At 36.9% G+C, this 27,673-nt stretch overlaps 8 protein-coding genes across 8 annotated transcripts; 5 read left to right on the top strand and 3 right to left on the bottom strand.

Annotated features, from left to right (window-relative positions):
• Positions 1–612: 612 nt before the first annotated feature.
• LOC145229046 (CKLF-like MARVEL transmembrane domain-containing protein 4) lies at positions 613–2,308 on the bottom strand. Its single transcript, XM_080094301.1, has 2 exons — positions 2,060–2,308; positions 613–1,990 (listed from the first exon to the last, which is right to left on the bottom strand). Exons 1-2 carry the CDS (start codon positions 2,223–2,225, stop codon positions 1,545–1,547), a joined length of 612 nt encoding a protein of 203 aa, XP_079950427.1. The 5' UTR covers positions 2,226–2,308; the 3' UTR covers positions 613–1,544.
• A 2,737-nt stretch (positions 2,309–5,045) lies between these two features.
• LOC145229871 (uncharacterized) lies at positions 5,046–5,764 on the top strand. The gene is made up of 2 exons (XM_080095209.1): positions 5,046–5,233; positions 5,314–5,764. The coding sequence occupies exons 1-2, from the start codon at positions 5,058–5,060 to the stop codon at positions 5,762–5,764; spliced, it is 627 nt and encodes a 208-aa protein (XP_079951335.1). The 5' UTR covers positions 5,046–5,057.
• Positions 5,765–6,573: 809 nt separating this feature from the next.
• LOC145229870 (uncharacterized) lies at positions 6,574–8,475 on the top strand. Its single transcript, XM_080095207.1, has 3 exons — positions 6,574–7,026; positions 7,086–7,184; positions 8,284–8,475. Exons 1-3 carry the CDS (start codon positions 6,641–6,643, stop codon positions 8,456–8,458), a joined length of 660 nt encoding a protein of 219 aa, XP_079951333.1. The 5' UTR covers positions 6,574–6,640; the 3' UTR covers positions 8,459–8,475.
• Positions 8,476–8,535: 60 nt separating this feature from the next.
• Positions 8,536–10,383, bottom strand: LOC145229869 (cation-dependent mannose-6-phosphate receptor-like). Its single transcript, XM_080095206.1, has 5 exons — positions 10,202–10,383; positions 9,426–9,717; positions 9,235–9,365; positions 9,039–9,165; positions 8,536–8,966 (listed from the first exon to the last, which is right to left on the bottom strand). The coding sequence occupies exons 1-5, from the start codon at positions 10,330–10,332 to the stop codon at positions 8,844–8,846; spliced, it is 804 nt and encodes a 267-aa protein (XP_079951332.1). The 5' UTR covers positions 10,333–10,383; the 3' UTR covers positions 8,536–8,843.
• Positions 10,384–12,026: 1,643 nt separating this feature from the next.
• LOC145230212 (phosphatidylinositol 4,5-bisphosphate 3-kinase catalytic subunit alpha isoform-like) lies at positions 12,027–16,371 on the bottom strand. The gene has a single exon (XM_080095596.1). It carries the CDS (start codon positions 16,307–16,309, stop codon positions 13,148–13,150), a length of 3,162 nt encoding a protein of 1,053 aa, XP_079951722.1. The 5' UTR covers positions 16,310–16,371; the 3' UTR covers positions 12,027–13,147.
• Positions 16,372–16,957: 586 nt separating this feature from the next.
• Positions 16,958–19,764, top strand: LOC145230520 (bifunctional epoxide hydrolase 2-like). The gene is made up of 2 exons (XM_080095963.1): positions 16,958–17,076; positions 17,566–19,764. Exon 2 carries the CDS (start codon positions 17,637–17,639, stop codon positions 19,347–19,349), a length of 1,713 nt encoding a protein of 570 aa, XP_079952089.1. The 5' UTR covers positions 16,958–17,076; positions 17,566–17,636; the 3' UTR covers positions 19,350–19,764.
• Positions 19,765–21,735: 1,971 nt separating this feature from the next.
• On the top strand, positions 21,736–24,576 carry LOC145227828 (large ribosomal subunit protein uL2-like). Its single transcript, XM_080092749.1, has 6 exons — positions 21,736–21,817; positions 22,063–22,222; positions 22,770–22,911; positions 23,504–23,722; positions 24,171–24,286; positions 24,363–24,576. The coding sequence occupies exons 2-6, from the start codon at positions 22,085–22,087 to the stop codon at positions 24,513–24,515; spliced, it is 768 nt and encodes a 255-aa protein (XP_079948875.1). The 5' UTR covers positions 21,736–21,817; positions 22,063–22,084; the 3' UTR covers positions 24,516–24,576.
• Positions 24,577–24,645: 69 nt separating this feature from the next.
• On the top strand, positions 24,646–26,367 carry LOC145227829 (mitotic spindle assembly checkpoint protein MAD2B-like). Its single transcript, XM_080092750.1, has 7 exons — positions 24,646–24,782; positions 24,949–25,048; positions 25,289–25,412; positions 25,581–25,771; positions 25,833–25,927; positions 25,994–26,102; positions 26,167–26,367. Exons 2-7 carry the CDS (start codon positions 25,007–25,009, stop codon positions 26,344–26,346), a joined length of 741 nt encoding a protein of 246 aa, XP_079948876.1. The 5' UTR covers positions 24,646–24,782; positions 24,949–25,006; the 3' UTR covers positions 26,347–26,367.
• Positions 26,368–27,673: the final 1,306 nt, after the last annotated feature.

The raw sequence follows: 27,673 nt of genomic DNA, 5'->3' as shown, positions 1-27,673 counted from the left end.
TCCGGTCACCGAGCCGTAGGCTAGCCTACACTTCCGATACCCCCAACCCCTAACTCTCGAAGAAAAACTATATCAGGGTATTGGTTGGTTACCTCGTTTTTTCCCGGAAAGGTGGTCGGTGGGCTACAAAATTAGGTGACAAAAAAGTGGACTTTCAAATCTACGGTCGTCATCCCAGATGTCCAGATGTCGACCGTAATCGTTCATCTTCTCACAACATTAGGGCACTTCCATCTCGAACGACGCTGTAACAATAGTATTGCCCTGCCACTTTTTTCCTGCAGACGCCCATGGGTACATCTGAGGTGATTTTATGGCTAATTGCAGATTTATCATCGATATTTGCTGTCTAATACTCAACATAATTGAACGTCGATTTTGACGGATCAACTTTCATGTAACTTGATGCGGAAAGACTTTATACGTTGGTGAATTGCGCTTTAATGTTTTTGCACAAAAAAGCATAGTATATAAGATGCCACTGATCTAAAGGGCAGTAAGGTCAGTAGTTTGTTTTCAAGCTGAGCGCATATATGACTTCCAACACGATCTACCATAGAATAACGGTCCTACGTAGGCTACTGAATAGCAACATTGTACAGGAAAAAAAGATATTTAAAAGGCTGCCATTTAGTGATCCCCTTCACATTTGAGACAAAAACAAAAGAAACGTTGCACTGACTTACTACAATGTTTGCAATACAATCACTTGAAAATGGTGAATAAAGAAACAAAATAAAAGATAACAACTAGAGCCGTTTTACATGATGGAAACAACAGAATTTACACGAAACACACTGAGCAACAAAAGTATAATTATTCTCAACTAAATATATTTCTGCAGCATATTTTCCAACCAGTTTGTTGCTTAAAGGGAAAAAAATCAATCATGAGGTTATCATAGTTAAATTTTGTGACTTGATGCCTCATTACAGAAATGTGCATGTTAACAAAACACCAGTACAATACAAAACCCTAAAAGTAAAAAATAATAACAAGTAAGAATGATTAGGATGTAGCTTTTTTGTAGTGATGATTAGAAAATTATAAAATTCTTGACTGCATGCACACAATGGTTATTAAAGACTAGTACATTACAACAAAGTTATAAACATCAGTTTAATATATATGTAAAACAATCAGTTGACACATTTTAATACATTTACAAACATTAGGACTTTAGATTTTTGATCAGGAATGTTCGTGGAAGCTGTAATTTCCATTGGCACCAAAAAAATGTTTCCAAAGGCACCAAAAATATTTTAGCACTTAACCCATTTGGATTTTTTGGACTGTTCTGTATAAATTTTACCCTTATTTGTTTTCTTTTCAAAAATAGATAAACAGCAGATATTAAAATAATATAGAGCAAATAGCATACTAAAGCCATGTTTTGCATTATGTTTAATGTTTGCCCTAACAGGAAATGTTCTGATTTTGTTTGTGGGTTTGGTAGGTGAGCATTGCTGTGGGTCCCACTAAAGTGACGACATAGCACCATGGATAATGGAGGCTAAATAAATAATAAATTTGAATTCTGATTTTTATGCAAGGTCTCTTGTTTCAGGGTTTTCATCTACACCCTCAATGTGTGATACAGGTGACTGCCGTTTCATGCAGTCAACCCTAAATACAGTGTATGAACGCCATGAATTCATAGCATACAAAATAAAAGCAAGAAATCCAAATGCAGTTGCAGCTTTTCCAGAATCAGTAATAGCTCTAGCCGCCATAAAACAACTTCCAATAAAGTACAGTAGAGTAAATAAAGCACAATTAATAAAATCTGTCAGTGGCCAATTAATAATTGCAATTTTTTGCTGCAGACCAAAAGCATATATAATAAAAATTCCAGTAGTAACAATCATAGCAGAAATACAGACAAACTGCAAAAACGATGCTGCTGAACATGAAGTGGAACATAAACCAATTGTACCAATACAAATGGCAACAATTATATCCAACACAATTTCAATCATCTTGAGAACACCTGAAAGATAGTTTTTTATCAGTGAAACCTAACTGATGAACAGAGACTACCTACATTTCACCTACGTACCACTTAAAGACTTGACATACTGCATGTCCAAGATAAAACCAGCAACAAAAGGTCTCCGGTCTGGCACCCTTTCTGTAGTCGGCTGGTAAGGACTTGTGCTGGATATCATGGAGGCATCCATGGCACCAAAATCTTCATCATGATGTTCATGTCGATTAGGATCCATTATTTTATTAGCTACAGCAACTACTTTCTTCAAGAAACTATTTTAAACTTTAATGTTAAATATAAACAAACACATAAATTACATGTCTAATAATGATTGGTTAGCAGGTTTTTACATTGCAAACTGCTACTTGTTACAATGCGAGACATATCTCTGAATGTTACGCTATTGCCACTGTCTGATCAAAAAAAAATCTGTAGCACAGAAACCAAATGACCAAAATTGGTTTAACGTTCGTTTGGTGGTAAGCTGATTTAGCTAACATGTAGCTTTAGTGTCCTCAACTGATTGCGCTTTATGTGCACTGCACGCCTACCAGGCTACCATCAAGGCATCAACGCTACAGGGAACCACAGCAAAGTCTGTCTATCATGTTTTCTATGATTCGTACGTAGTACGTACTACCTACTTAACGGAAAAGGGGGTCATAAAGATATGGAAATTGTGTAACTCTATGTTTACCCGCATTCTATTCTCAATTAGTGAAAAGGTAAGCCTCTTTTTCACTACGACATCATGTAGTATTGTGAATGTTGTTATTTGTGTCTGCATCGTTTCTATTTTGGCTGTCTATTACGTCACATTGTAATAAAATTATGCGCACTATGACGACACTTTCGCAGTGCATGTGGTGAATAAATTACAAGATATTTTAGGGCGTCGAAAAGGAAAAAATGTCTGATGAAAGTAAGTAAATTATGTGTGCCTTTTCTTTATACCAGTGCGTTTCTCAACCTTTTGGTAACAACCCCCTTTCACAAATTTATTAGGTGGTTAGACGCATCGAGCTAATCGGCCAAATTCCTGACCAAACAACGTTGCCGGTATGAATCAGGCGGCTTTTTATTGGATTCGGAACGACATGTTTTTATTCTGGACGTTTTTTAACTTAAAACAGGTGTCTTGCACTTCTGTTTGTGAATTTATTACTTCTTGACAAAATACGGCGACCCGTTTTGGTTGTATTTCGGCCTTTAAAATAATATCTTTTTGTGGCGTTTGCAACTCTTCACCGAGCAAAGAAAGAAAGTTGGCACACAATACCATTTTTGTCGAGACGTTGTAGTGTTAAATAAGTTGTCTCGGTACAAGCTATAAACCGAGTCACTATAAACGTTCGCTGATGAGTCTCAAGGTTACAACCGCGTCACTACAAATTAAAGAGGTATACCACCGTCCTTTATCTCCCAAGCCCCTCGGCTTGTCAGGACCGGAGTCCTAAAAACTCCACACACGTGTCTTGCACTTCGGTTCGTTTGTTTATTGCAGGAGAAGAGACAGAAAGAGAGGCAAGAGAAAAGATCGAAATGAACGAGTGCGGTTTATATATATACTCCGGATAAAGGCGTTAAATCGTACACATGTGCTCTTGCGATTGGCTCTTGCACAATTACCACATAAAGCATCGTCCAATCACAGCACGAGACAAAACATACGGTTAAAGCACATAAACACCAGATCACAAAGTTGCATCTGCATCCTAATTAACTGCGACAGGAAATATTACAAAGTCCGAACACGATTTGTCATTACAGTGGGATTTGGTTGCTATACATTTTAACTTCCTCGCAGCCTTTGAGCTAGCGAATCAAAAACGAGCTATTTTGGTAAACAAATATTGCAAAGTTTGCACAAATTATGTCGCAACCGCTACAACGTTATAACGTCACACAACATTTGTCATTTAAAATTAAAAGATTGACCCCAAAACAACATCGTTGGATCTCTTATTTACTATTCTGGCGCGACGACGAGAAATTGTAAGCAGCTGTTTCATGTCAAATGTCCAAAACGAAATACCGGAATAGAAATAACGGTATGTAGCTATGTGATCGTTCCGTCATTTTAAACATAAGCATTTGTACTTTTGCGATCATCACTCCCACAAACGTTGCACAAATTCGGCGTACAAACAAACATAACACTGCGCAAAGCAGATAGCTCGACCCGGAAAACATTGCAAAATTTTTTTATTCATGTTAACGGAGAAAATCCGGCCGGCGGCCGTATACATACAATTTAAATCCTAATTAAACAACGTTAGGATATATTGCAAAATGTTCCAGATGAACGAGAGTAAAGACTGGAGTGCCGGGTTCCTGTGTTCAATTTCAACACCGACAATCCGACATGATACTGGTGTGGTGATTCTTATCGTGTTTTGCAAGTTGTTGAAGTTGACCGAATTCTTATTGCCAAGTTTCTAATGAACGTTGGGCATCTATTTGAAAGTTGGGGATATATTTGTTTTTTTAGCTTTTAATTCTATACTTACTGAGTATACCCAGGCACACTAACTGCAACACCAAAGGTTCCCCAGCCGCACTTTCGCCAGCCGCATGGTTGCAGGCAGTCGGATAAAAGTGCCGATTTTTAAAACAGTCATAACATTACCAAAACAAGATGGAAAGATCTGAAATGAGCAGAAGTACTAGATATAACATCAAATTAGGAAGCCATACCCAAAAAATTGCAAAAAATAAAATATATTTGTTCGAAAATCTCAGAGAAGGCAGAAAAATATGAACAATTGACCTGTTTAAAATGTTAAATAAAACACTGTTACGGCCAATCGATTTTTATGAAATTTACAGCATTTATTAATGAGGTATACAACTATGTTTGTGCAAAATTTCATTATCTACCTATTTGTACAACAAAAGTTATAGAAGTTCAAACTTCACACCTTATCGACGGCTATCTCCAAAGCCACGAGCCGCTGCCCGTCTTAACGACCTATCAACACCTTTCCAAAATAAAACACTGTCACGGCCAATCGATTTTTATGAAATTTACAGCATTTATTAATGAATGATGATTTGCGACGGAAGTATGGCGTTTATAAACGCCATTATTTCATCTGTGTTTCAAACACAAATTGACTTATATTTGACGACTTGCTGGCAAATCGCTACGGGGAAACATGAAGAAACCTTTGTTGATCAACCATTTCTTCATCTTTGTGCAAGTCACATAATGAAGAATGCTAAACGAATGACAAAACAAAAGTAAGTGAATGTTGTAAAAAATCCTTTTTAAGTTGTAGTAAATGTTGCAAAACTAACCCTTTTTTCATTTCTTTTTTCAGCTTTCCCCGGCATTACAAATTCGGGATGCACACCTTTGGTATGATGGTCTTATCAACCTCGCTGGCTGATCTTTCCTTTGTAGTTCACCATCTGGCCGTGGTGTGCACAACAAAGTGTAAAGAAATAGCTGAAGCAAGCTTCGCGGAACTTAAAGACCTAATAGAATCAAATCCAAGTGATGTAAGTTGGCATCGAATTTTTCATCGTAACAATATCGTGATATTTGTTTATTTAGCAGGATTCGGGGGAGTTTCTATCAAACACCGACGGCCACCAATCAGAAAAAAACAAACAGTACTTTGCGGAGATAATTTCAAAAGCAAAAGACAGCGGACAATCGCACCAAAAAACAACCCTTATCATGCACCAAAGTTCATAGATGCCATTCAAACTCATGTTCTGCCATGGTTTTTGCTGTGGTCAGGCATTATGCTAGGTAAGCTTTCATAAACCTTTTTGGTGTTGATAGGTTTTGGAAAGGTGTTGATAGGTCGTTATGACGGGCAGCGGCTCGTGGCTTTGGAGATAGCCGTCGATAAGGTGTGAAGTTTGAGCTTCCATAACTTTTGTTGTACAAATAGGTAGGTAATGAAATTTTGCACAAACATAGTTGTATACCTCATTAATAAATGCTGTAAATTTCATAAAAATCGATTGGCCGTAACAGTGTTTTATTTTGGAAAGGTGTTGATAGGTCGTTAAGACGGGCAGCGGCTCGTGGCTTTGGAAATAGCCGTCGATAAGGTGTGAAGTTTGAACTTCCATAACTTTTGTTGTACAAATAGGTAGGTAATGAAATTTTGCACAAACATAGTTGTATACCTTATTAATAAATGCTGTAAATTTCATAAAAATCGATTGTCCGTAACAGTGTTTTATTTAACATTTTAAACAGGTCAATTGTTCATATTTTTCTGCCTTCTCTGAGACTTTCGAACCAATATATTTTATTTTTTGCAATTTTTGGGGTATGGCTTCCTAATTTGATGTTATATCTAGTACTTCTGCACATTTCAGATCTTTCCATCTTGTTTTGGTAATGTTATGACCGTTTTAAAAATCGGCACTTTTATCCGACTGCCTGCAACCATTTGTTGTAATGAGCTACATGGCCAATTATAAACTGTCGTAATCTGACACTATATTTAGACACTTGATTGTTAAAAATCATTAATAATATTGTAGGTGTGTTGTTTAGCAATATATTTATTGATGTTGTTTATTTAGAAAACCTGGGACATGTCCATAAACAGTTGGTTATGTTTTTTAGGTGTTTCTTGATTTTCTAACAACTCATTAACATGTGGATTTTGCCTTGAAATAAAAATGAACACAATTAACAAAGTTCTGGTCAAAAAGAATGTAGTGAGTGTATACACAAGATTTTTATCAACATTCATCAATGGATGCTCAATATCTATTCCAAAAATTGTTCCACATACAATTCCACCGAAAAATCCAATTCTAACAAATAACCTTGTAAAGGAGGCAAAGACTATACCTTTCCTACCACACACTGCAAAAGAAAAAATGTGTCCAAGTATTTTAGACAGATTCATTTTTGAATATGAAGTCCCTCGTACTGATAACAATTCGGCTTTTGAAAATGAAAAAACAGTGATTGGTGATTGTCCTGTTTCTAATAGTAACAATGGAATTAAAGCAAACAAACAGGATTTATTTTGGCGACAAAGAAGGATGAGAAGACACAGGTTTGGTTTTGCAAAGAATTTTGTTTGCCATAAAATTGCCTATTTTTTTATTGTTATAGACTTCTAAGATGGAGACAGCAACATAAAAAACTTTATGTTCAACAAATTACTGCAAAACTGAGAAACAGAAAGAAAAAGCATGCACAGGAGCTTAAACTGTATGTTTCATTGTAATTTTTCTACATTAATACTTTCTACGAAACATTACAATTGTCGTAAGGCATGGGTTTGCAAATACTATTTGCCTGGACCTATAAAAGAAGGCCCTCTTTTCCCAAAGTACACTGAGGCATTGTGTCTAATTTATTATGGGTTGTCTTTAATAAAGGGACATATCTTGTTTTTATATTTTTTTTCTGTGTGGTGTAGCATGTTTTTCCTGTTTTGATCATGAAAAAGTGGCAATGGGTAAAAGGTAGACCAGACCAGACCAAAGAAAAACTTGGACCAGTGGCGCCTTGTAGCGCTGTGGATATGTTGTATTTATTAAAACAATAAAATCATTATTTAAAGGTAGAAACTGTATGATTTTATGATAAAAATGGAGGTATAGGTGGTCTTTTCCTGCTTCGATCATTAATGAGGACTTTTTTTCAGTTTTCCTGCGTGTTTGCTGTCGTAACATCTTTGCTGAAGTATGAAACTTACACCAAACGAAAGATATTTTAAATACCTTTCAGATGATGTATAATTTGTTATCTAACAATGAGTTTGAGGATTTACAAGGGGTTAATGAATGTAAAGTTCATCTTACTTCCATTCCTCTTCCGGGAGGATGGGGACTTGGGATTTTTTTAAGCGTGTGGTTTAAAGGTAGTTTTAAATGAAAATCATCTTTCTACCTTTAAATAATGATTGTTTGGTCCAAGTTTTTCTTTGGTCTGGTCTGGTCTACCTTTTACCCATTGCCTGAAAAAGTGGATCAAATCTATTTAAACTTTAGGTTTCTTAAAGTTGTGAACTGCTTATAATTACCCAGTTTTGCCTGTTAACCAACAAAAGGTGAACGAGGATTTATTCACACATAACCTTTTGAGGTTCATATTTAAAGATTGGTCAGAAATTGTCTTGGAATGTTTGCTATGATTCGCTATTACAACTTCAACCATAAATTCACATACTTAGGCAAAAGCCTTCTATATCTTAGGCTCTTCTGTTTTTATTTTTAGAAAAAATGTTAAAACAACTTTACATAAAATATAAGGACCTCACTTAACTGAATTTTGTACTACATTAAACAACTGTTTCCTTTTGCAGAGAATGGAAAAAATTAGGATTGAAAAAAGAACCACCAAAGCTGACAGAAGAAGAGAAAAGTAAACTTGTCAATAACTGGTTTGAGCAAAACCTATGGAAAGAGACTCTTACTGAGGCTGAATTAAGAGAATTTATGCGAGTAAGAATTGTTCGAAATCGCACTGATAAAAAATAAAGCTGTTGTTTTCATTATGTTTGAAATCCCCACCTTCTGATATGATGGCGTTCAGTCGGAAATAACACACCACAGCACAAAATAAATTGTGGATTTATTCACATCAGATGAAATAACTGCATAGTGCACATGGATATTTGGTGTGAATTCGTTGGTACATAGATATAGTATTTACTTCATGAATTTCAAACTGACAACCTGGAATACTCAAAATTATATTGTACCTAATAACAAGCAGTAGATAAATCAGGGCAGCATTTAATCTTAAATGTTGCAGTCAAAAAATTAAAAAAAGGCAATTTCTGGGGATTTAAATTACTGCCTCTGTTACCAGTATTGCACAATTTGATTTGGCCATTTCCAAGGCCACAAATAAAAAACATCTTCACATGGGTAACAAGTGTTCGTCATCTATTTCATCATCTAGCTGATCATCGGCAATACCATGGTAAGGTCTACTATCACTGTATGCCCCTTCTTGACATCTGCATAGAAAGTTGCATCCATCCTACAATAAACAATAGAAACAGTATTACTGGAAAAATTGATTAACCGTTTTAACAGCTTCCAATTGACATACAGCCTGTAATGTACCACATGATTTCCAAAAACCGATGTTAGGTATTTGGTCTTTGCCTTTTGATCCGTACATGCATCGTTTGTAGATTGCTCCAATAATCAAGTATGTACCAAGCACACTAAAAAATCTGCACAAAATATGTTTTCAAGCTAAAATGGTTCTCATTTTGTGTAGTAACGCCAAATAAAATACTTACACTATTAACATAACTGAACCAGTACTAAGACCTTGCTGGGAACAAGCCACACTGCTGGCAACCTCCATCATGTAAAAGCATTCACTTTCAGTTTCCAAGTCAGGCTCTTCATACAGCACTTTAAATCTTCCCTGAGAAGGGGTTGCTGTTTACAATCAAATATGAAATTCTCTTTTCCATAATCAACATACCTTGAGGTGATATGGATCACATACAATCATAATATGAGCCTGCCTTTTTGATTTACTACAATGACTATGGTAGTTGTCGCCATTCATGTATGTAAGCATTATCCAGTCTCTGCCTCCTTTTATAACAGTGCTGTTGGTCAGGCCAATTTTTCTCGTTGAGAGACCATCTGGAGGTGCAACAACATCTTCTTGGATAACCCCCACATATTCTAATTTTGAAGAAACAGACTCACAGATCCTCATTGTATAAATATATTTGTCTTGTTCTTCATCTTTATAGGTGTCCTTAAACCTAAAGTTAGGTGTAAACAGTGTTTTAGATCTGACGGTTTGGGTGGAAAATTAACAATGTTGAATGTGCAATGACTGTAAAGATGTATCTGCTGCAATTAAATGTTGCAAAGGAAGAATGGCACCCATTACACATAACTGTAACTATATTTTTCATAAACTTAGGTACACTATTCACGGTTTTGAATAATCTGAGCAAAAAAATCAGAGCCAGTATATTGGTGTAACGTTGTTATGTTATACACCAATATACTGGCTCTGATTTTTTTGCTCCGATTTTTCATAAAATTTGATGCAATGAACTAATACCCGGTAAGTGATGTTGGCAAATAACGGTGAAAGAATACAGACTATTGCTAGGTAAGAAGACATGTTGTTGGTCCTTGACTCCTAGCAAGTGGTGTTATGGTAATGTATGAAGTTATGATATAAGAAAAGCACAAATAAATGTATATTTTACGAAGTTCTAAACAAGTTTAACTTACACATATTCTTTTAGTGGGTCAAGTTTCTTCAAAAGCGACTGTGACAATTTGTCTGACGGATCTTTCAAAATACATTCACATGAAATTTGCACACAATGGACAATTAACAATACCCAAATCGTTTTATACATGTTCTATTTCATCGCAAACAAATGCCTGAAAGTACAATGCATAACACTTATAACCTCCTTTGGTGTTTCGACGTAGTATTTTGTAACTCCAACTTTTTTAACATTTTTAATTAAGCATTTTAAGTTTTTATTTTGCTTGCAACGTCCTATTATTTATTTATTTTGATCCGAAAGCAAGAGAAACTTGTCAGTTGTCACGTGCCGATACGTATTTCGTGACGCATGAGTAACTGTGATTAAGGTACTGAAGCAGAATAATGTTAAAATCTTAACCCACTTCCAGTCGTACTGCAAACAAAATTGTCATTGGTCTACATTCTACTACAACACCAGGTCGCTAATTTCTTTCTGTGCGAATTGTGTACAGCCTGTGATAGTACTGTAAATGTGAGTTTTCCTCAGTGTTTTTCATGCAACAAACCTAAACGAATTGTTTTTCGGCGAAAGTTAGCTTGGTATTTGCTTGTGCAAATGCCTGGCAACACTTTTGTCGTTTCTGAAATGTTACAAAAAAAGCTTGATCTTTTGAAGAGTTGTAAAAACCGGGCCGGATAATTTAGGCCGAACCTAGAATCCCTTTTGGAAGTTGTTTTCAATTACACCTTGTGTTGTTGATGAGAGTTCACTCAATTATGACACTTCAAATCACTTTCACAATGCGGAAGCTTTACTAAACTTGTAAAATTTTGCAGACAACGTGGCTCGTATTCATGGGCGCCGGCAGAAAGTGACCCCTCTTGCCCATAGGTGGCGGCGCCCATGCTCGTATTTTATATAGAATCTATAAAAAATACGAGCCACGTTGTCTGCAAAATAGATACAGCAATTAGTTAATTTATGGTGTTTCGTTTTGGCGAAAATGAAAGTTTATGCATTAATTCCATGCAGTCAAAAAGTTCGGTTTCGGCCGAGTTTTCAAAAAAGTTGGGGCCGAAACCGAATTATTGAAAACAGCATATTTGGCCAAAATGTTTCGGCCAACCGTCTCTGTTATTTTCATGTGCGATTTTTTGATAATACAGTTGACAAACCTGTAACCTTGACACGCTCAGGGATTTTTGAGTTCACACTCTAATTTTTGAGCCAGGTTAAGAGACAGATTTGTTGTATCATTAAGGGCAATGCAACTGCAGCCAAAGAGCGCGAATATTTTTTTACAAAGCTATCATCCAACTATAAGCACCAAATATAAAGCCATGACGTCAGCAACATTTATTTCTTCTGGTTTAGTAGTTGAGTTTGTTTTGCCAGGTGCGCAGCGTTGATACGTACAAGCGCGACAAAGTTGACGGGACATTTGGTGTATGGATGGTAAACGCGCTGCAGCTGCACCGTTACTACAAGCGTTATGTGACCGGGAATTACATTGCAGGGTACGGTGAGATTGCGATGAAATCACGTGGTAAACAGGTTAAAATGTTTTGGTCAATTGCAAAGCTGCAATATCCTTCGCAAATGGAAACGACCGAAAAACAACCATTTCATCAACCATAATTGATTCTGTGTACCATCACAATGTACCCGTACTTCATTGTTCTTTGCATACCGTACTTTTTGATGATTTTAGCTACATATCGTACGGCCAGTCTTAGCAACAACATATCGGTTTTGGTGAAGACTATTTGCCCAAAGATTAGCATTTTTTGTCTGGCAAAAATCTGTCCCAAACAACTCAACGTTTTGACGCACACAAATACGCAGAAATTTGTTTAATAAGAACGCCACTAACGAATAACGAAAGAATCATAAACGCACACAAGTATGCTGATAAAGGTGAATGGATGGATGGAGAAGGTCACAGATATAGACATTGAAGACGAAAATCTCAGAACAGTGAGGTACGTCAATGGAAACGTACCCACATACCAGCGGCTGTTACAGGTCAAAACATGTACGGCATGACAATCAGTAAAGGACAACTGTCATACAACCATACACATCACTCAAGTGCAAAAATGAAAGATATTCAAGTTATATTTTTCTTGCAAAATTGCCACACTTAAGCCAGTGGTTGGAAGTAGATTTCAGCAATGGCCATTATAACTTGGTAATACAGTTACCATTTAACACCTTTGTGACCATCTTTTTTACCACCAAAAAACGTATGTAGATGTGCAAAATAAAACAAATATACATATATTTACACCTTCAACTTTTTGGCACCAAATTTTAATTTTTTTTGAGCCATATTATCTGTAAATCATACCATCACACAAAGAGGCTTCAAGATTTACCAAATTGCAAAACTGTGATGTTAGTGGTTTCATTTAAACAGTAACAATCAGGAAGAACAAACCAAATAATTGCACAAAAAATATGAAACACAAAAAAGGACATTTTTAGCACGTACATTTGGAACTGGTATATATATGTACAAAATGGAACATTAAAGTTCCGGCACTGTACTAAGGCGCACAGAACACATTTGAAACTGTTTTAGGCCAAACAAAAGCACTCATTTAAGTAAAAAAAATATAAAAACACATCAATAATGTATATTGTACCACACAATAAAATCCTGCATCAAATAGCATACCTTCTATCAAATAAATGGGAATGTTCAAGGATCTTTTAACTTGTGTTATAATTAAAGACAAAGATTACCAATCCTGAAATATAGAGTACCATGCATTTAGCATTATTGGCCCGGGACAAAAGTGTGTGCTATTTTCTCAGTTTTGTGGTCCAGTTGTTATTTGGAACCAATGAAACTTAGAAACCAACAAAAAATAGGTATTGCCTTTTACATTGGGGAGCAACATGTAATGGATGCATTACATCTCAGACACAAAATAAACAAGTTCAAACACAGAAGTCACTTTCTGACACTGTGTCGGACAGCATGGCAAACCCAATCAACTTTGGTGGTCCACTGCTTTTGCTGAGCAGCAGATAGGCAGCCCAAGAAGTAGGAAACTGCTTCTTCTGTGCTTTTCTCTAAAGCAAGTGAATTGCGAACATATTCAATGTCTTCAAAGCAGGTAAGTTCAGGAATTCCAGCACCAAGCATCATTGACAATAAGTTGATTATGACATTTGCCTTGGCTCGAAGGGAGAGGTAGGCACGGCAACAAAGATCCTCAAAGTTCTTGTAGTCATCCGTTTTAGCAATATCTGATGCAGCACCTCTGCAAATTATGCGCATAAAATCACCTGGCAGAACAAATGGGACACGATTTCTGCAGATTCCGTACTTCTTTTTCTTGTGGTTTAAAAAGTGGCCAAAATCAATATGAAACATTTGGCCATTCTTTTTAATCATGATGTTGTCATTATGTCTGTCAGCAATCCCAAGCACCAAAGTTGCTACACAATAGCCAGCACATGATCGTGTGAAGTTGTACACAGCTTTGTGATATTGCTTTTCACCTTGATTGTGGTCTTTAAGCCACTGGTGTAGTGTACCTGATCTAAGTTGCAGCGATCCAACAACACCACCCTTCTTTTGCACACTCATAATTGTTTCAGCATGTTTAACAATCTCAATCATGCCAACATTTTGACCCATGGAGATACACATGTAGGGAGAAATACAGAGGTCCAGGTTGTCAGTTTGCCATATATCATCCATGACTCGCAAAATCTGCAAAGTTAGCATATCTTGTCGAAGGTCATCCCCATTTTTAAATAGTATTCCATGAATTGATGGGGTGCAGTCAGTAATGGTGTTGCTACTTTTCCACTGAAGAATAATTGGTTTCTTTGCTGAGGACTTGACCTCACACATATCCACACACAGGTCTTTCAGTTCACATGCAGGGTTTAGGGCACTTAAATTGTGGTTCAAAAGCTCCTCGTAATCAGGCTTCATTAAATGATCTCTGAGAGATTTCTGTGACACAGTATCTTCTTTTTGTAAAATGGTGCTGACATTCACAAGCTTTTCAACTATCTCAGTTTGTCGCACCAGTTGTGGAAGGTAAGCTCCACATGATCGGCAATATGCTTCAAGAAACAGACCAAATCTCATTGACACCTGTACATCATGCATTTCAGACTTTAAATGCCAAAATAGATAATGCCCAATTCTCATATTAGTGAAAGCTTTTGACAGCAAAAACCGAAATAAAGCATTATCCAAATAGGCCTCAAACTTTAAAGCAGTTACGAGTTGCAGCAAATACATCAGCAAACCATCATCCGTCAATCCTATATCCAGACATTTTGTTGCAAACTGACGTACCACAGGGTCTGGATAGTTGCTATCTAGTAATTCAAGAGCAACCTCTGGTGCTACATGCTTCCAATTTCTTAGTATTCCATACATCTCTTTCACACTTTCCCTTTTCTCCCATTGTACAGATTGCAACAGCTTAGGCAAAGATTCTGGTATGCTCATGCACATAATTCTGTAATTCCACAACATTGACTTTTCATCAGCTGTAAGTTGGTATAAAGGATCACGATTAGCAATGTTCTGAATCACATGCATGATGGTTTCTTTGGTATTTCTGTCATCAAAATCATTGGGACTCTGATTGCTTTGTGGAGATGTGTCAAGAAATGCATATTCATCCACATCATCATTGCCTGGATTGTCATTCGCAAACTTGACTACAGCTCCAAAGGTGTCAAATTCAAGTTTAAGGCAGGGCATCTCTTTGCATGGATTGGATCCACTGATACCAATAGGATGAAGAAATCCATCCATATGACATGGCGGGTGCCACAAGCCGACAGTGTACTGACCTTGGACCAACTGACCACAGTAATTGAACAGAGGAATGTTTACCCAAGCGAGTGGCCAATGTTCATCCTTCTTCTTTCTGACACCACAAACTGATAAGCACAGTTTTGCGGCTCTTGGAATGTCACAAACAGAAATGTTAAACTCAAGCCACTGATTCCATTTAGGCGCTTCTGTGCTGTCAAGTTCCACTGTTTTCTGAGGTAAACACAGTGCGGTTGTACCATGGTACAAACATACATATACATAGAGATTATCGCCAACATTTAGGTAACTTCCAGAGCTAACACGGAGTCGAAAGTTGTCTGTCACTGACACAGCAAAAAAGCTTTTGTGAACTCTTGTTTCCTGTTTGTATTTGGGAATTTTTGCTGGCATGTAATCTTGGCACTTGGAAAGGGTCTTTAAAACATCATGTGTCTGTACCAGGACCAAATCAGGTAGCTCATCCCTGTTAATACACTGTCGAACGTATTTATACTGGCTGATGGGGTAGTTTCCTTCCAAATATTCATTTAGGCCGGAAACTTTAAGCACATAGATTTTCTGCATGTCCGAATTACTATTTTGCTTTATCATCGAACGGGATTTCTTCCTTAAAACCTCATTAATAATGGCAGTAGGTGTAGCATTGTAAGCAACACAAACAGACTTATTTGTTTGATATGAGTTTTTCTGTGTCATCCACACACGAATCACGACAGAGTTTTTTCCAAGCAAATTTTCACAAGTGTGTTTAGGTAAATTTGGAGATGATTCAACCTTGGGTGGATGAGAGTATGCAATCATGTCATGTGGATTTGTGGACGAATTCCGTTTTTCAACAGCTGCCTTACACATTGCACCAATATTTCTTCTGAAATCTTCAACTTCTGGGTTCTTGGTGCGTTCAAATTCACTGACTGACACTCCAATGGCTTGTGTTATGGCTCTTTTTAGAATTTTTTCCTCTCGATTGCCCTCGGCCTCAACCAATTTTATCACAGGCTGAAACAAATGAATATCGCATATCCGGCGTTGTTCATCATAAAATTCCTCTCGCTTTGCATCCTTTGTTATGCCAACAAATACATAGGAACTTTGATCGGATAACAGCTGGAAAAGAGGTTGATCACGGGCAAGCTCCCAGGCTTTGCTCTTTAATTGTATGAGGCCACACTCACGGGTGGTGTCAACGGAAATGTAGATTCCAGTGGGCAAAAGAATATCCACAGTGATTTTATTTGGCATTAACGGGAAGCCCCATAACTCTCCACTGGCCGAGGAATGCCCACTTGATGGAGACATCATTAAAATTACAGCAATAACGCCTGTATTTTTGTTTTTTGTACCATTGCAGGAATAAATCTGCAGCACCTAAATAAATAATAAATTGTGAGAATTGCAAACATCGAAATATGAAACGAAGCATGCACACCAATACATCCAAAAGCACGTGCCATACCCTTTCAAAAGGCTAAATAGCTAGAATAAGCTTACGATGAAACAAAATTATGAGGCTTAGTACACAGTAAATGAGTAAAACACTTTGTGTTGATTTTCACCAGAGAGATACCACAAAGTCTAAGCAAAACTTAAAGTTTTTCTACAGCCTGGTATGCACGTTTTACGTGCATCAAAACAGAACGCGCAAGTGCCACTTCTGCAACCAATCAGCAAACATTGGTCGGAATTGGTGAATTATTTATTCAACAGAAATCATACCACGGAGTATTTTGTATTTTATCTCAGATATGTCTGCTATTGTCGAAGAGCTATAACACTACTTAAAAAAGCAAACAATTTGTTATGAACTTTTAAATCTTCGAAAATAGTATTTTGTTTATCGTAGACAAATAAATTCCAGTCACTCAACGATTCTTTTTAACTGCTTAACTTCAAGCCGTGTATTTATTTGTCATTTTACTTTTTATGTATCTTTCCAACAGGAAATTTGATTCTTACAGCTTTATAACACACCGTTTTATTTATTGTTGTTGTTCCTTGATTATAAAAATAGGGGATTCCCCAATAGACAATGCATGTGAGTCTGTTCTGATTGCGCAAGGTCGTCAAAAGTAAGTAAAATTTTGCAATTGCAGTGGAAGATAACTTAAATTCTTCAACTTTCGTAAGAGATAAATAACTTTTCTGTTTTGGTCAACTTGTTTCCGCGAAGTTCTTGTTTTGTTTAATAAAAGCTGACATGACCAAACGATAAATTTGTGGTCAAAAAAACTATTTACATACCGTTGCAATTTGTTAGTTTGTGTTTAGTTTATCGTTTCTACTTTTTATTTAAATTTAGTTTGTTGAATAGAGTATTGCAAATACATATATGTGTGTATTCAATTGCTCAGATTGTTTTTCATGGCAATATTTATTTAAACAAAATTAAGGTTTTTCAAATGTTTGATGGTTTTAAACTTTGATTATAAATAAAAGTTGATAAGTAGGACAAAACCAGCCACTAATTGACAAACCTAAGCTGTCCAAAACTTTTCTGCTAGTCATCTGTTTGTGCTTGTAGTTAATTATTAACAGATATGCTTGGTTGCATATTTCAGATCTCAGACAAATACATCACTGTATCATCATAGAGCTGTTAATGCACTAAGCGGTTGTACCTGAAGCAAATATGATTAAAAATATAAAAGCTGTTTTATTTGATCTGGGTGGTGTGGTCCTACCACAGCCACAGAAAGCAATTGCTGCTTATGGCAGAAATTTGGGTCTACCACCTAGTTTTCTTCCTAAAGTTTTCACCAGTGGAGTGCCAAACAACTCCTTTTGCAAACTTGAGACTGGTGTTTATACAACCACTGAATTTTATAAGATGTTCGAAAAAGAGGCAAACCAAATAGCCCTGGACATCGGTTTAACATTGCCAGTGGAATTTAGTGCAGAAAAACTTTTCCACAGTTTTCAATCAGCTGAAAACCAAAACAGTGATATAGTCAAGATGGCATATTTGGATGTGATTTCAGCTGCAGTAAAGCTGCAAAAGAATGGTATTAAAACTTGCATTCTAACTAACAACTGGATATCAGACAAAGAGCCTGAAAAAGGAAGAGCCGAGCACTTTATGCTTCAACTGAAATTCTACTTTGGTGAAGTTGTTCAGTCTTCTCATATTAACCTAAGAAAACCAGATCCATTAATTTATCTTCATGCCTGCAACAAACTTGGAGTTCAGCCACTGGAAACTGCTTTTCTTGATGATATAGGTTTAAACTTGAAAGCTGCACAGAAACTTGGTATTTCGTGTATAAAAGTTGTTGAACCAATGCAAGCAGTAAAGGATCTGGAAAAGTTAACAGGCCTAAGTCTATGTCATACTGCTGGTGACTGCCTTTTTCCTCCCCCATGTAAACCCAACAATATGTCACACTGTTATGCCAAGGTTAGTGCAGATACAACACTACATTACATTGATGCCGGTGAAGGACCTGTTGTGATTCTTCTTCATGGCTTTCCAGACACCTGGTATGGATGGAGACACCAAATTCCAGCATTGGTATGTGCAGGATACAGAGTCATTGTTCCTGACCAGAGGGGCTATGGCGACTCCATTAGTTCAACAAATATGGATGATTACAACCATAAACAGCTGTGTAGCGATATTTTAAACCTCATGGATGTTATTGGTGTGGCTCAAGCAACAGTAGTTGGTCATGATTGGGGTGGCTCAATTGCCTGGGCTTTAGCTCTGGTATATCCTAATAGATTCAATGGTGTGTGTGGAGTAAACACTCCTTTTTACCCAATTAATCCTAAGCAAAGTCCCCTGGTGAGCATGCAAAAGAATCCTGGTGTTTTTGATTACCAGTTATATTTCATGGAGCCAGGCAATGCAGATAGAGAATTTGAGTCAGACATTAAACGGTCCATTTCAATCATGTTTCAGGCTTTTGATTCAAAACTTACTCTGAAAGCAAGTGATGTGAGAAAACGTGGTGGCATGTTTGTTGGTGCCCCACCCAACATCAAACCTGGACGCTTTCTCACTGATGAAGAACTCAACTACTATGTGCAGCAGTTTGAGAAGTCCGGTTTCACTGGTCCATTAAATTGGTATCGCAATTATGAGTTGACATGGAACTGGCTGAGGCATTTTGCTGGGAGAAAAATCAGTATTCCAGCTTTGATGGTTACTGCTTCGCATGATGTTATTTTAAAGCCAAGATATACAGAAGGAATGGAAAATCGAATCCACAAACTGGATAGGCTTCATATAAAAAATTGCAGTCACTGGACTGGTCAGGAGTGCCCAGATCAGTTGAATGATGGCCTCATAAAATGGTTGAAGTCCATACATACCAATGAAAGTGCGCCAAATTCAAGGCTTTAGTTTTCTTATGTTTAACATATGTAATCTTGTGTGCTGAAGCAGGTATTAGCAAATAATTGTCTGTATAATATATATTTCTATGCAAATCTTTGTTTCTAATTATTTTTTAACCCAATTTCTTATGTTGTGTGTTAAACGACAAATAATTTATCTGTTTCCTTTTTTACTTTAATAATACTGATTTTTGGCGCTACTACTTTTAACAACTATAAATATCAGTATCTTTACCATTTACTGCTTTTATTGTGAATCATGTTGGTTTGTTCAAACTTTAATTAAGTTCAATGGGTCAGAATAAAGTTCTAATTATAATGAATGTTTTTATGCAAGTTGCTTTAATATTTTTCACAAATTATGAACTAAGTGTTTAAACTTATTTGTGTGATTTTATACCAATACAATTTTTGTGACTTTTTTTCTGTTGTTTTCCTTAAAACCACCAACCAGCTAGGCATCAAACAAACAAATTAAAATCAAAGTCACAATAAGGTTTTTAATATTTTCCCATATCTCTCGCTACAAAATGTGGAAAGAATTTTTTCTGTATTTCACAATTGCAAAACAGCCAACACACTTGATTTAATTCCTAATTAAAAATATGATGCTAATAAAGAAAAAAGGAGAAGTTCTGATTTGTTCCATCTTCTTCGTATTTCAACAAATTTTTACGTGCCTGTTTTACACCCTATTAATACCATTACCAAATTGCAAAAACACTTGTGTGGGGACCCTTTCATTTCTGCTCGCATAAACGATTATGTTCCAAAAAGCCACAAACATATAGCTATAAGGACACAATTCAAATAAGTTAACAATTAACTCCATATCCGTTATAAAATGTTTTGACATAACTGGTATATCACTAAATAGCACGATCACGTGAAACTGCAAATAGTGTCTTTAAAAAAGGCCACCTTTCTATTTTTGTAGATTTTGTTACACGAAACAGTGGCTCCGAATTACTTCTGAAAAAATGACTGCCCTGACAACATTTGGGGGCAATTGATGAGATATTATTGTTTAGAAGTTTCTTTTATAGAGATAGCCGTACATTGCGCGCAGATCAATTCAAAAGCCATGTGGTAAGCGGTAACGATGCGTAGCCTGCCCCAGAAAGGTTGGGAATCACTGGGTTAAACCGTCATTGAGCTTTTTTCTACCAAGGAGGCGCTTTAAAACGAACAAGCTCCAAGAGGGAAAAAAACGTTGAGAAATACTGCTCATAAACAATCATCTCCTCTAAAGCACATGGGCATGCAACGTTGGGACGCAACGGCGTGAGCACATTTGGAGGAGAATGGCTAAACGCGCTGCAGTGATACCGACTGATTTCCGTCAATATTTGTTGACAGCCAAATTGACTAACGTAAACACATTGTGGCTAATTTTACGTTTAAGTTCGTTAGTCAAGGCTATATAGGCTATAACACGATGGTCCGAAGTCTTTTATTCAAAAAATGTATAGCTCATCTTTACGCCCAAATAAAGATAATGTCGATGAAAACATCAAGGCCAGACTTGTGAAACGTTTTACTTCTTGCGATCTCAAAACTATTTCTCATAACCTTTCCTATAATAACCGTTCTTCGGCCACTGCTATAAGCTGCCCTTTTTATTGATAGAAAATGTTTTAACGAGTATCGTTCTAACGGATCATTAAACAGTCGATTCAGAACTGACCGAATGGGTCATAAATTGATTGGCAGCTGCCGAGATTGTATCGTGCGGTTGTATATCTCACAGACATTTTAAAAACAACCTTGTATCTGTTTTATCATAGATATTATAAAGTATTATAGTATCTATGGCAGGGGTCGGCAACCTTTTAGGCGACGCGTGCCAATTTACTTGTTATTTCCATGTGTTAATGACCTCGCGTGCCAAAGTTTTTCTAAATAATAGTGGTTCGTGCCAGCAGATATCAATAATAAAGAGTCAATAATATCAAAATATCAATAATAAAGCAGTGTGTTTTGTGCATGTAAGGCTGAATTTTATAACAATGATACGATAAAAACTATAAACAAGCAGTGTAACAGGTTAAATTGTTACTTTAATATAAACACGCAAATAGGTTGGCGTTCCATAAAAAAACACCTCGCGTGCCAACCTTAGCACGCGTGCCAGGGGTTGCCGACTCCTGATCTATGGTTTTATAGAAGCGTGTGTTCGAATAAATACTTTTAATCCAACGCCATGGTGAACCAGGCTGTATATACATGCATACGGTATCTATGTCGTATTTCATTTTTTACTCAAATTAATTTAAGGTTTAAAGCAAAACGTAATTAATATACATTTTCCACGAAAATCAAATTTTATCAGTGTAAATTTGTATGTTTTTTATTTGCAAATTTGCTGTTGAAGTCCCCAAACAAATTTAAAAATTACAAGTTTGGAATCGAGATTATGAGCACGACATGACAAGTCCCGCAACTAAATCTTTCTCTTTTTGTGTGGATCCAGCGGTAGGTGGAAAAAGTTTATCTGTTTACATCATGTTCGTTGCCATATGATTGTGTGCAATATTGTTCTGAAAGATATTTTAAATCTTACTACTTTTATTAATGAAGACCTAAACCTCGTTTGTGTGCTAAGTTATTGGCTGACGTGTGTTCAATGAGTGCTTGTACACGTGCAACATTAACGCTTCGAGAATGCCTTGTTTAATGCAGTAATGTCACCTTACTTACGTTGTTTAAACTTTTAATAGGGTTGAACTGCATTAACACGCAATGGGACGAGTCATTCGTGCCCAGCGTAAGGGTCCAGGATCCATTTTCAAGGCTCACACGAAACACCGAAAAGGTGCTGCAAAACTTAGATCTGTCGATTTTGCGGAACGCCATGGTTATATTAAGGGAATAATAAAGGTATGGAACCTATTAAATACAGCTACGTTTACTGAACATTTGAAGCTTGTTATTACCTTGCTTAGAAGAATCGTTTTAGTGATACCTAGGGTGCGGTGTGCACTTGTGTTCACAACTTCACAACTTCATAAGTGCATATCGTGCTCCAGATATTTCACATACCACTCTTCCGAACGTTAGTGTCATATTTTTGTAAGCTTCCATTTTAATTTCTTTATTGGCATGAAACAACATATTTGTCGAGAAACATCAGATTTGAATACGGAACAGCAATTGTTGCTAGTAAACCATGCGAAAGTCTTAACAGTCTATTTTGTTGCAGCTCTTCGAGTGAATGTTTGCAGCATCATATGTGCATTTCTGGAAATAGACATAAGTGCATGTATGGTGCTACTAACTGATCACTATTTGTCTGAGCTCAAAACAGGTTTTAGAATAATGTTACAAGCAAAAGTGTAAGCTTTTTTGTGCACTAATTTAAGATTTCTGTGGTAATGGAAAGGATTTGGTTAACTCATGTTACACAAACTTTTATGTACAATTTTAGGACATTGTCCATGATCCAGGTAGAGGTGCACCACTCATAAAGGTTCAGTTTCAAGATCCTTACAAATACAGGCGACGTTTGGAGACGTTCGTCGCAGTTGAGGGTAATTTCACGGGGCAGTCAATTTACTGCGGCAAGAAGGGTAAGAACGTTAGTTTTGCTGTAAATTTAATATTTATTAAATTTTACAGTTTGTATTTGTCAGACTACATACAGATATTTTCATAAGTTTAGTGTTCTGCGCACGTTTGTATGTGACGCTTGTTTCACACCTTTTTTGACCCTATTTCACCTGACTTAAGTGGATATAAATGGGTGTTACTGATGTGGCCTTCATATCACTGATGATGGCATGAGCATCTGCCGAAATGTTTGAAAAATAAAGCATGTCGCTTTCTACATATATTTGGGCTGTTATTTTTGTCATCAAATATATTTGTAAGGTTTTAAAGCAGTGGTTCTCAAACTCGGTTTTCGGGGCCGCATGCGGCTCCCAACTGCTTATTTTGCGGCTCGCACCAGACCTCAGAAAACCACCAAAGATTGCTATTTTAGCTATCAAAGTCATAATCTTTAGTGATTTTCTCAAGGTTTCGTTTTTGCGGCTCCCTACACACTTAAAAAAATACCATTTGGCCCCGACAATAAAAAAGTTCGAGAACCACTGTTTTAAAGAATGGTTGAAGATACTACTATGTCTTTAACAATATTCTAACTACTTGGCTTTTGCGCAGCTCAGATTGCCATTGGAAATGTCTTGCCAGTTGGCAGTTTGCCAGAAGGAACTGTGGTCTGTGCCATGGAAGAGAAAACTGGCGACCGAGGCAAGCTTGCCAAAACATCTGGAAATTATGCTACGATCATTGCTCACAACCCTGACACCAAGAAAACCCGAGTAAAGTTGCCCTCAGGAGCAAAAAGGCTCATTCCATCAACCAACAGGGCAATCATTGGTATGTTGTTCGAAATGTTTGTTTTTTCCCCCACATTCAGACAATGGCATAATCTTTGCAATAGTTATGCTATTCGTATAATGTGGCAGAACATTTTATGCTTCCTACGGCTGTCTGATCTTCATGTGGTTAGACGGAAACAAATTAGCAAGTACACTTCATTAAAATAAAAAAATGCATTTAAATTCAAAGATCTTTGTTTGTGGCTACTTTTCATGAATTTGCTAGATATGTGCTTTTGCTAACAGTAACAAATCGCTGTCCAAGTTAATGTGTTAGGGAACAAAGAGTCTCAACCATAGTGCAACTTTGTGTGCAAGAAGGAATTGAAATCTTTTTGAGGTGTTTTGTCCAGTTTTGGTAATTAGTGAAAAACTTATAAATGAAGTAGTTGTAAGCAGTCGGTGGTATTGTGGTGAGATGGCCAAGTCCACTTTTTTCATTTCAGGTGTTGTAGCTGGTGGTGGACGTATTGATAAGCCTCTGTTGAAAGCTGGAGCTGCTTATCACAAGTACAAGGCAAAACGAAACTGTTGGCCTAAAGTCCGTGGTGTTGCTATGAATGTAAGCATTAATAATATTTGCCAACATATATATATGTGTTGGGTGACACAAAGTTTACATGCTGAATTCATTTCAGCCTGTGGAGCATCCCTTTGGTGGTGGTAACCATCAGCATATTGGAACCCCATCGACTGTACGACGTGATGCATCACCAGGTCGCAAAGTTGGTCTCATTGCAGCCAGAAGAACTGGAAGGCTCCGTGGGTCAAGGACCAAGGACAAGGATTAATAATGTCATGTTTCATGCTCAGAATGATTTGTCAAATAAATCTATGCTGATGAATCAGAAATGTCTAAACATTTTGTGAAAAAGTTTAATTTTTGAGGAGGTTCTGTAGTGTGAGTGCCTAGATTTTAGTTTAATATAAAGGTACTGTTTCAACAATGTAAGTGAAACTCCACATGTTGTTCGCTGTCTTGTTGCATTTTTTAACAATGTTTTGTTATAGGTTTACCATACTGACATGAGGAACCAAATATATTTGAGTTTTGCAAGGTGAGTGAACCTTTTTGGCAATTGACATTCATAACTTGTGAAAGTGATGATCTTTTTGCTGAATATTATTGAAGAACTTTAGAGGCTGTTTCTGATTCACAGCATTAAAAAGTGTGCTACAATAGTATGAAATCTGCAACTACCAAAAGCAATGTTTTGTTTTCAGGTGCTCGGCAACCTTTGTGTGTAGAATTTGAAATGTAACATGTGTCCTGTTTTGTTTTATGACCAAGCTGAATGTTTTACAAAGAATCTTCGTTTTTAAGGTAGATTATTGTTTGTATATTATGTGTTCTTCAGCCACACAAATTTCAGGCAACAACTTGGTCATTTGACAGCCATGTTGTGTTCATCTGTGTGGGATATTAATCCATTTGCTATTTGATCTCACTTGCCCATAGTGCAAATCACTTAGTATTGGGTACAATTGAGTGCATAACAGAAACAAGATTAAGTGAAACAACATCTTGTTGTAAAAGATACTAATGCGTTTTCTTTACTTTTAGAACTGCTCGAAGTTGTATGAGATGGAAGAAGATTTTTCTGTTGACATAAAGGATGATGACCTAAACAAGCTTCAATTGCCTTCAAATGTGCTACAAGATCTTGATGAAAGCAGCAAACATGAAAGTATGTTTTAACAAAATGTCTACCACAAAAAACAACAATGCAAAAATGATGATCTTTTAAACTGACATCTTTGATGACATTCAAGAGGCTGTTTCTGAAATGCACTTTAAAGTGTAAATGTTAAGATTTTAATTCCCTAAAACCAATTGGTTGTTTTATTTATTACAGTTACAGCAGATTTGATTTGCGAATTCTTGCAAGTTGCTGTTCATCAAATTTTGTACATGAGGTCTCTTTATCCAAAAGCTGTCTTTGTCAAACGTAAAAAGTATGGGATTCCAGTGTTCATGTCTTGCCATCCACAGATCAATTCATACATTGACAACGTAATAGACTCACTAAAGGCTGCATTTGCAAAGGTTAGTTGTCCTAAATAGATGTTGTACAACCAACAGTCATAACCAATGTAGTTTTATGTAGGATGCAATCCAGAAGGTAGTTGTGGTGATAACAGAGGACGCAACAATACAAGAAAGTTTTGTTTTTGAAATAAATCACATGGTGCCAAGTTGCAGGTAAACGGTCAAATTGCGATGTGATACTGTGTATGTATGGTGTAAAAACTGAACACATTTTAAAAGATCTGATGATTTGCTCATTGAGTTAGAACAATCTTTTCGAGATGCTGTTGTAAAGTTATTTTCATCTAACGAACTATTGAAAATTCCATCACAGAATCTTACGTTTGAGGTGAGTTACTTATTGTGTTGTGTGCTTGTATACCAATCCAAATTTTTGATTTTTTTTCGGTTAGATTCATGCACATGTTCGCTCCAGCAGCCTCTTTGATCTGTTTCACAGTGAAGACTCTGCCATAAAATGGGTGAAATGTGATGCTGAGGCAACCGACCCTGCACAAAACTTGTTGCCAGTCAAGTCTATTTCACATTCCTCTTTGTTACAAATGCAATTGTTTATTATTAAGTCGCAATAAATACTGCGATGTTTTCTTTAATATTAGTTCAGTGCTGTTGAAGCACATTTCAGACGCCAGGAAACAAAAGAGTAGTATTTTGTTTTTTTGGCAAATTAGCCAATGTTTATCAAAAAATGAGGTAAAACTATTTGCGGAACCAGGAAAAGTGGCATTGACCATTGTTTCCCAAACACTGGTGGTTAATTCATTGGCCCCCTTTTGCTGGTCCCACCAACCTTGCTTTCTTGTTGGCCGCGGTCACATAACTCGTTATACAGACGAATCCGGTTAATCGCGTATCTCGTTGAAAATCGATGCGAATATCCGGTTTATGCGATTAATCGGACGATTTTCTTAACAAACGAAGGGCGACGGTTTGGGATTCTTAATTGTGATGCAGTTAAACGGATTCGTCTGTATACGCAATTACGGTATAGCTGCAGCGCGTTCAACCATCATCCACCAATTGTGTTCTTCACTATTTTCAGCTCCATAACGTTGCGCAGCTATTTCCGACTTGGTGATTGTGACGCGGTGTTCATCAAGCGATATAAACTCCCCTCTCTCTCTCAAACTATGAGTCGCTATCCAAAGTTGGGTTACCTGTTTTTGTTACAAGGGTACTTTTATTTAGGTCGCCGCGCCAAAAAAGGGAACCACTGGCGTAGAGTATCCTACTGCTTCTTATAAAACAAAATATGACGTTACATGTATCCGAAGTCTGCCGATTTATGTAAAGATTAAGAAAACTACCGAATACCGCATTAGGCTGCCCAAAGTTTATATCAGTCCACTTCAGCCTTTTGTTTAAAATTATGTTCAATTAATTCATACAGGCAGGTTTACCTAAGATATGAAGCAAAAATGCGAACGACCGTGAAGTGATGATGGTGATAATGCTTTCCCTATACCATAAATAAAACAAACGATTTTGTGGACATGGCCTAGCCCTAGGCAGCTAGGCTATATGCATTGAAGCCAATACTAAGGTCAATAACGACGCAAGTCAAAACTACACACGTTTTTACAAACAACAACAATCTTTTTTGATTTTTAAGACGTCATCCATCAAAACTAGGACAAACCACAAAAGGGATATGGCAACTCTGTAGACTACGAGGCTTATATGTTGGTCATGACGTTGCCAAAATAACCTAACCTTGGTGCAGGTCGAATCCATTCCTGAATCAACGCAAAATGACACTTAAATTTTACCGCAACTGCCTCGTGTTCATAAGGTTGTCGTGTGCGTTCTCATCCAATTGGACTGCTAGTGTTTCCCTAAACACGAAACTTGGGTGACTTCACCTTACGATTCGAAAATCCCGCATAAAAATAACGGTCA

Source organism: Phallusia mammillata, chromosome 5, assembly GCF_965637545.1.
Source record: "Phallusia mammillata chromosome 5, kaPhaMamm4.hap1.1, whole genome shotgun sequence".
Taxonomy (NCBI): Eukaryota; Metazoa; Chordata; class Ascidiacea; order Phlebobranchia; family Ascidiidae; genus Phallusia; species Phallusia mammillata.
This window is presented reverse-complemented; position numbering and strand designations above follow the sequence as displayed.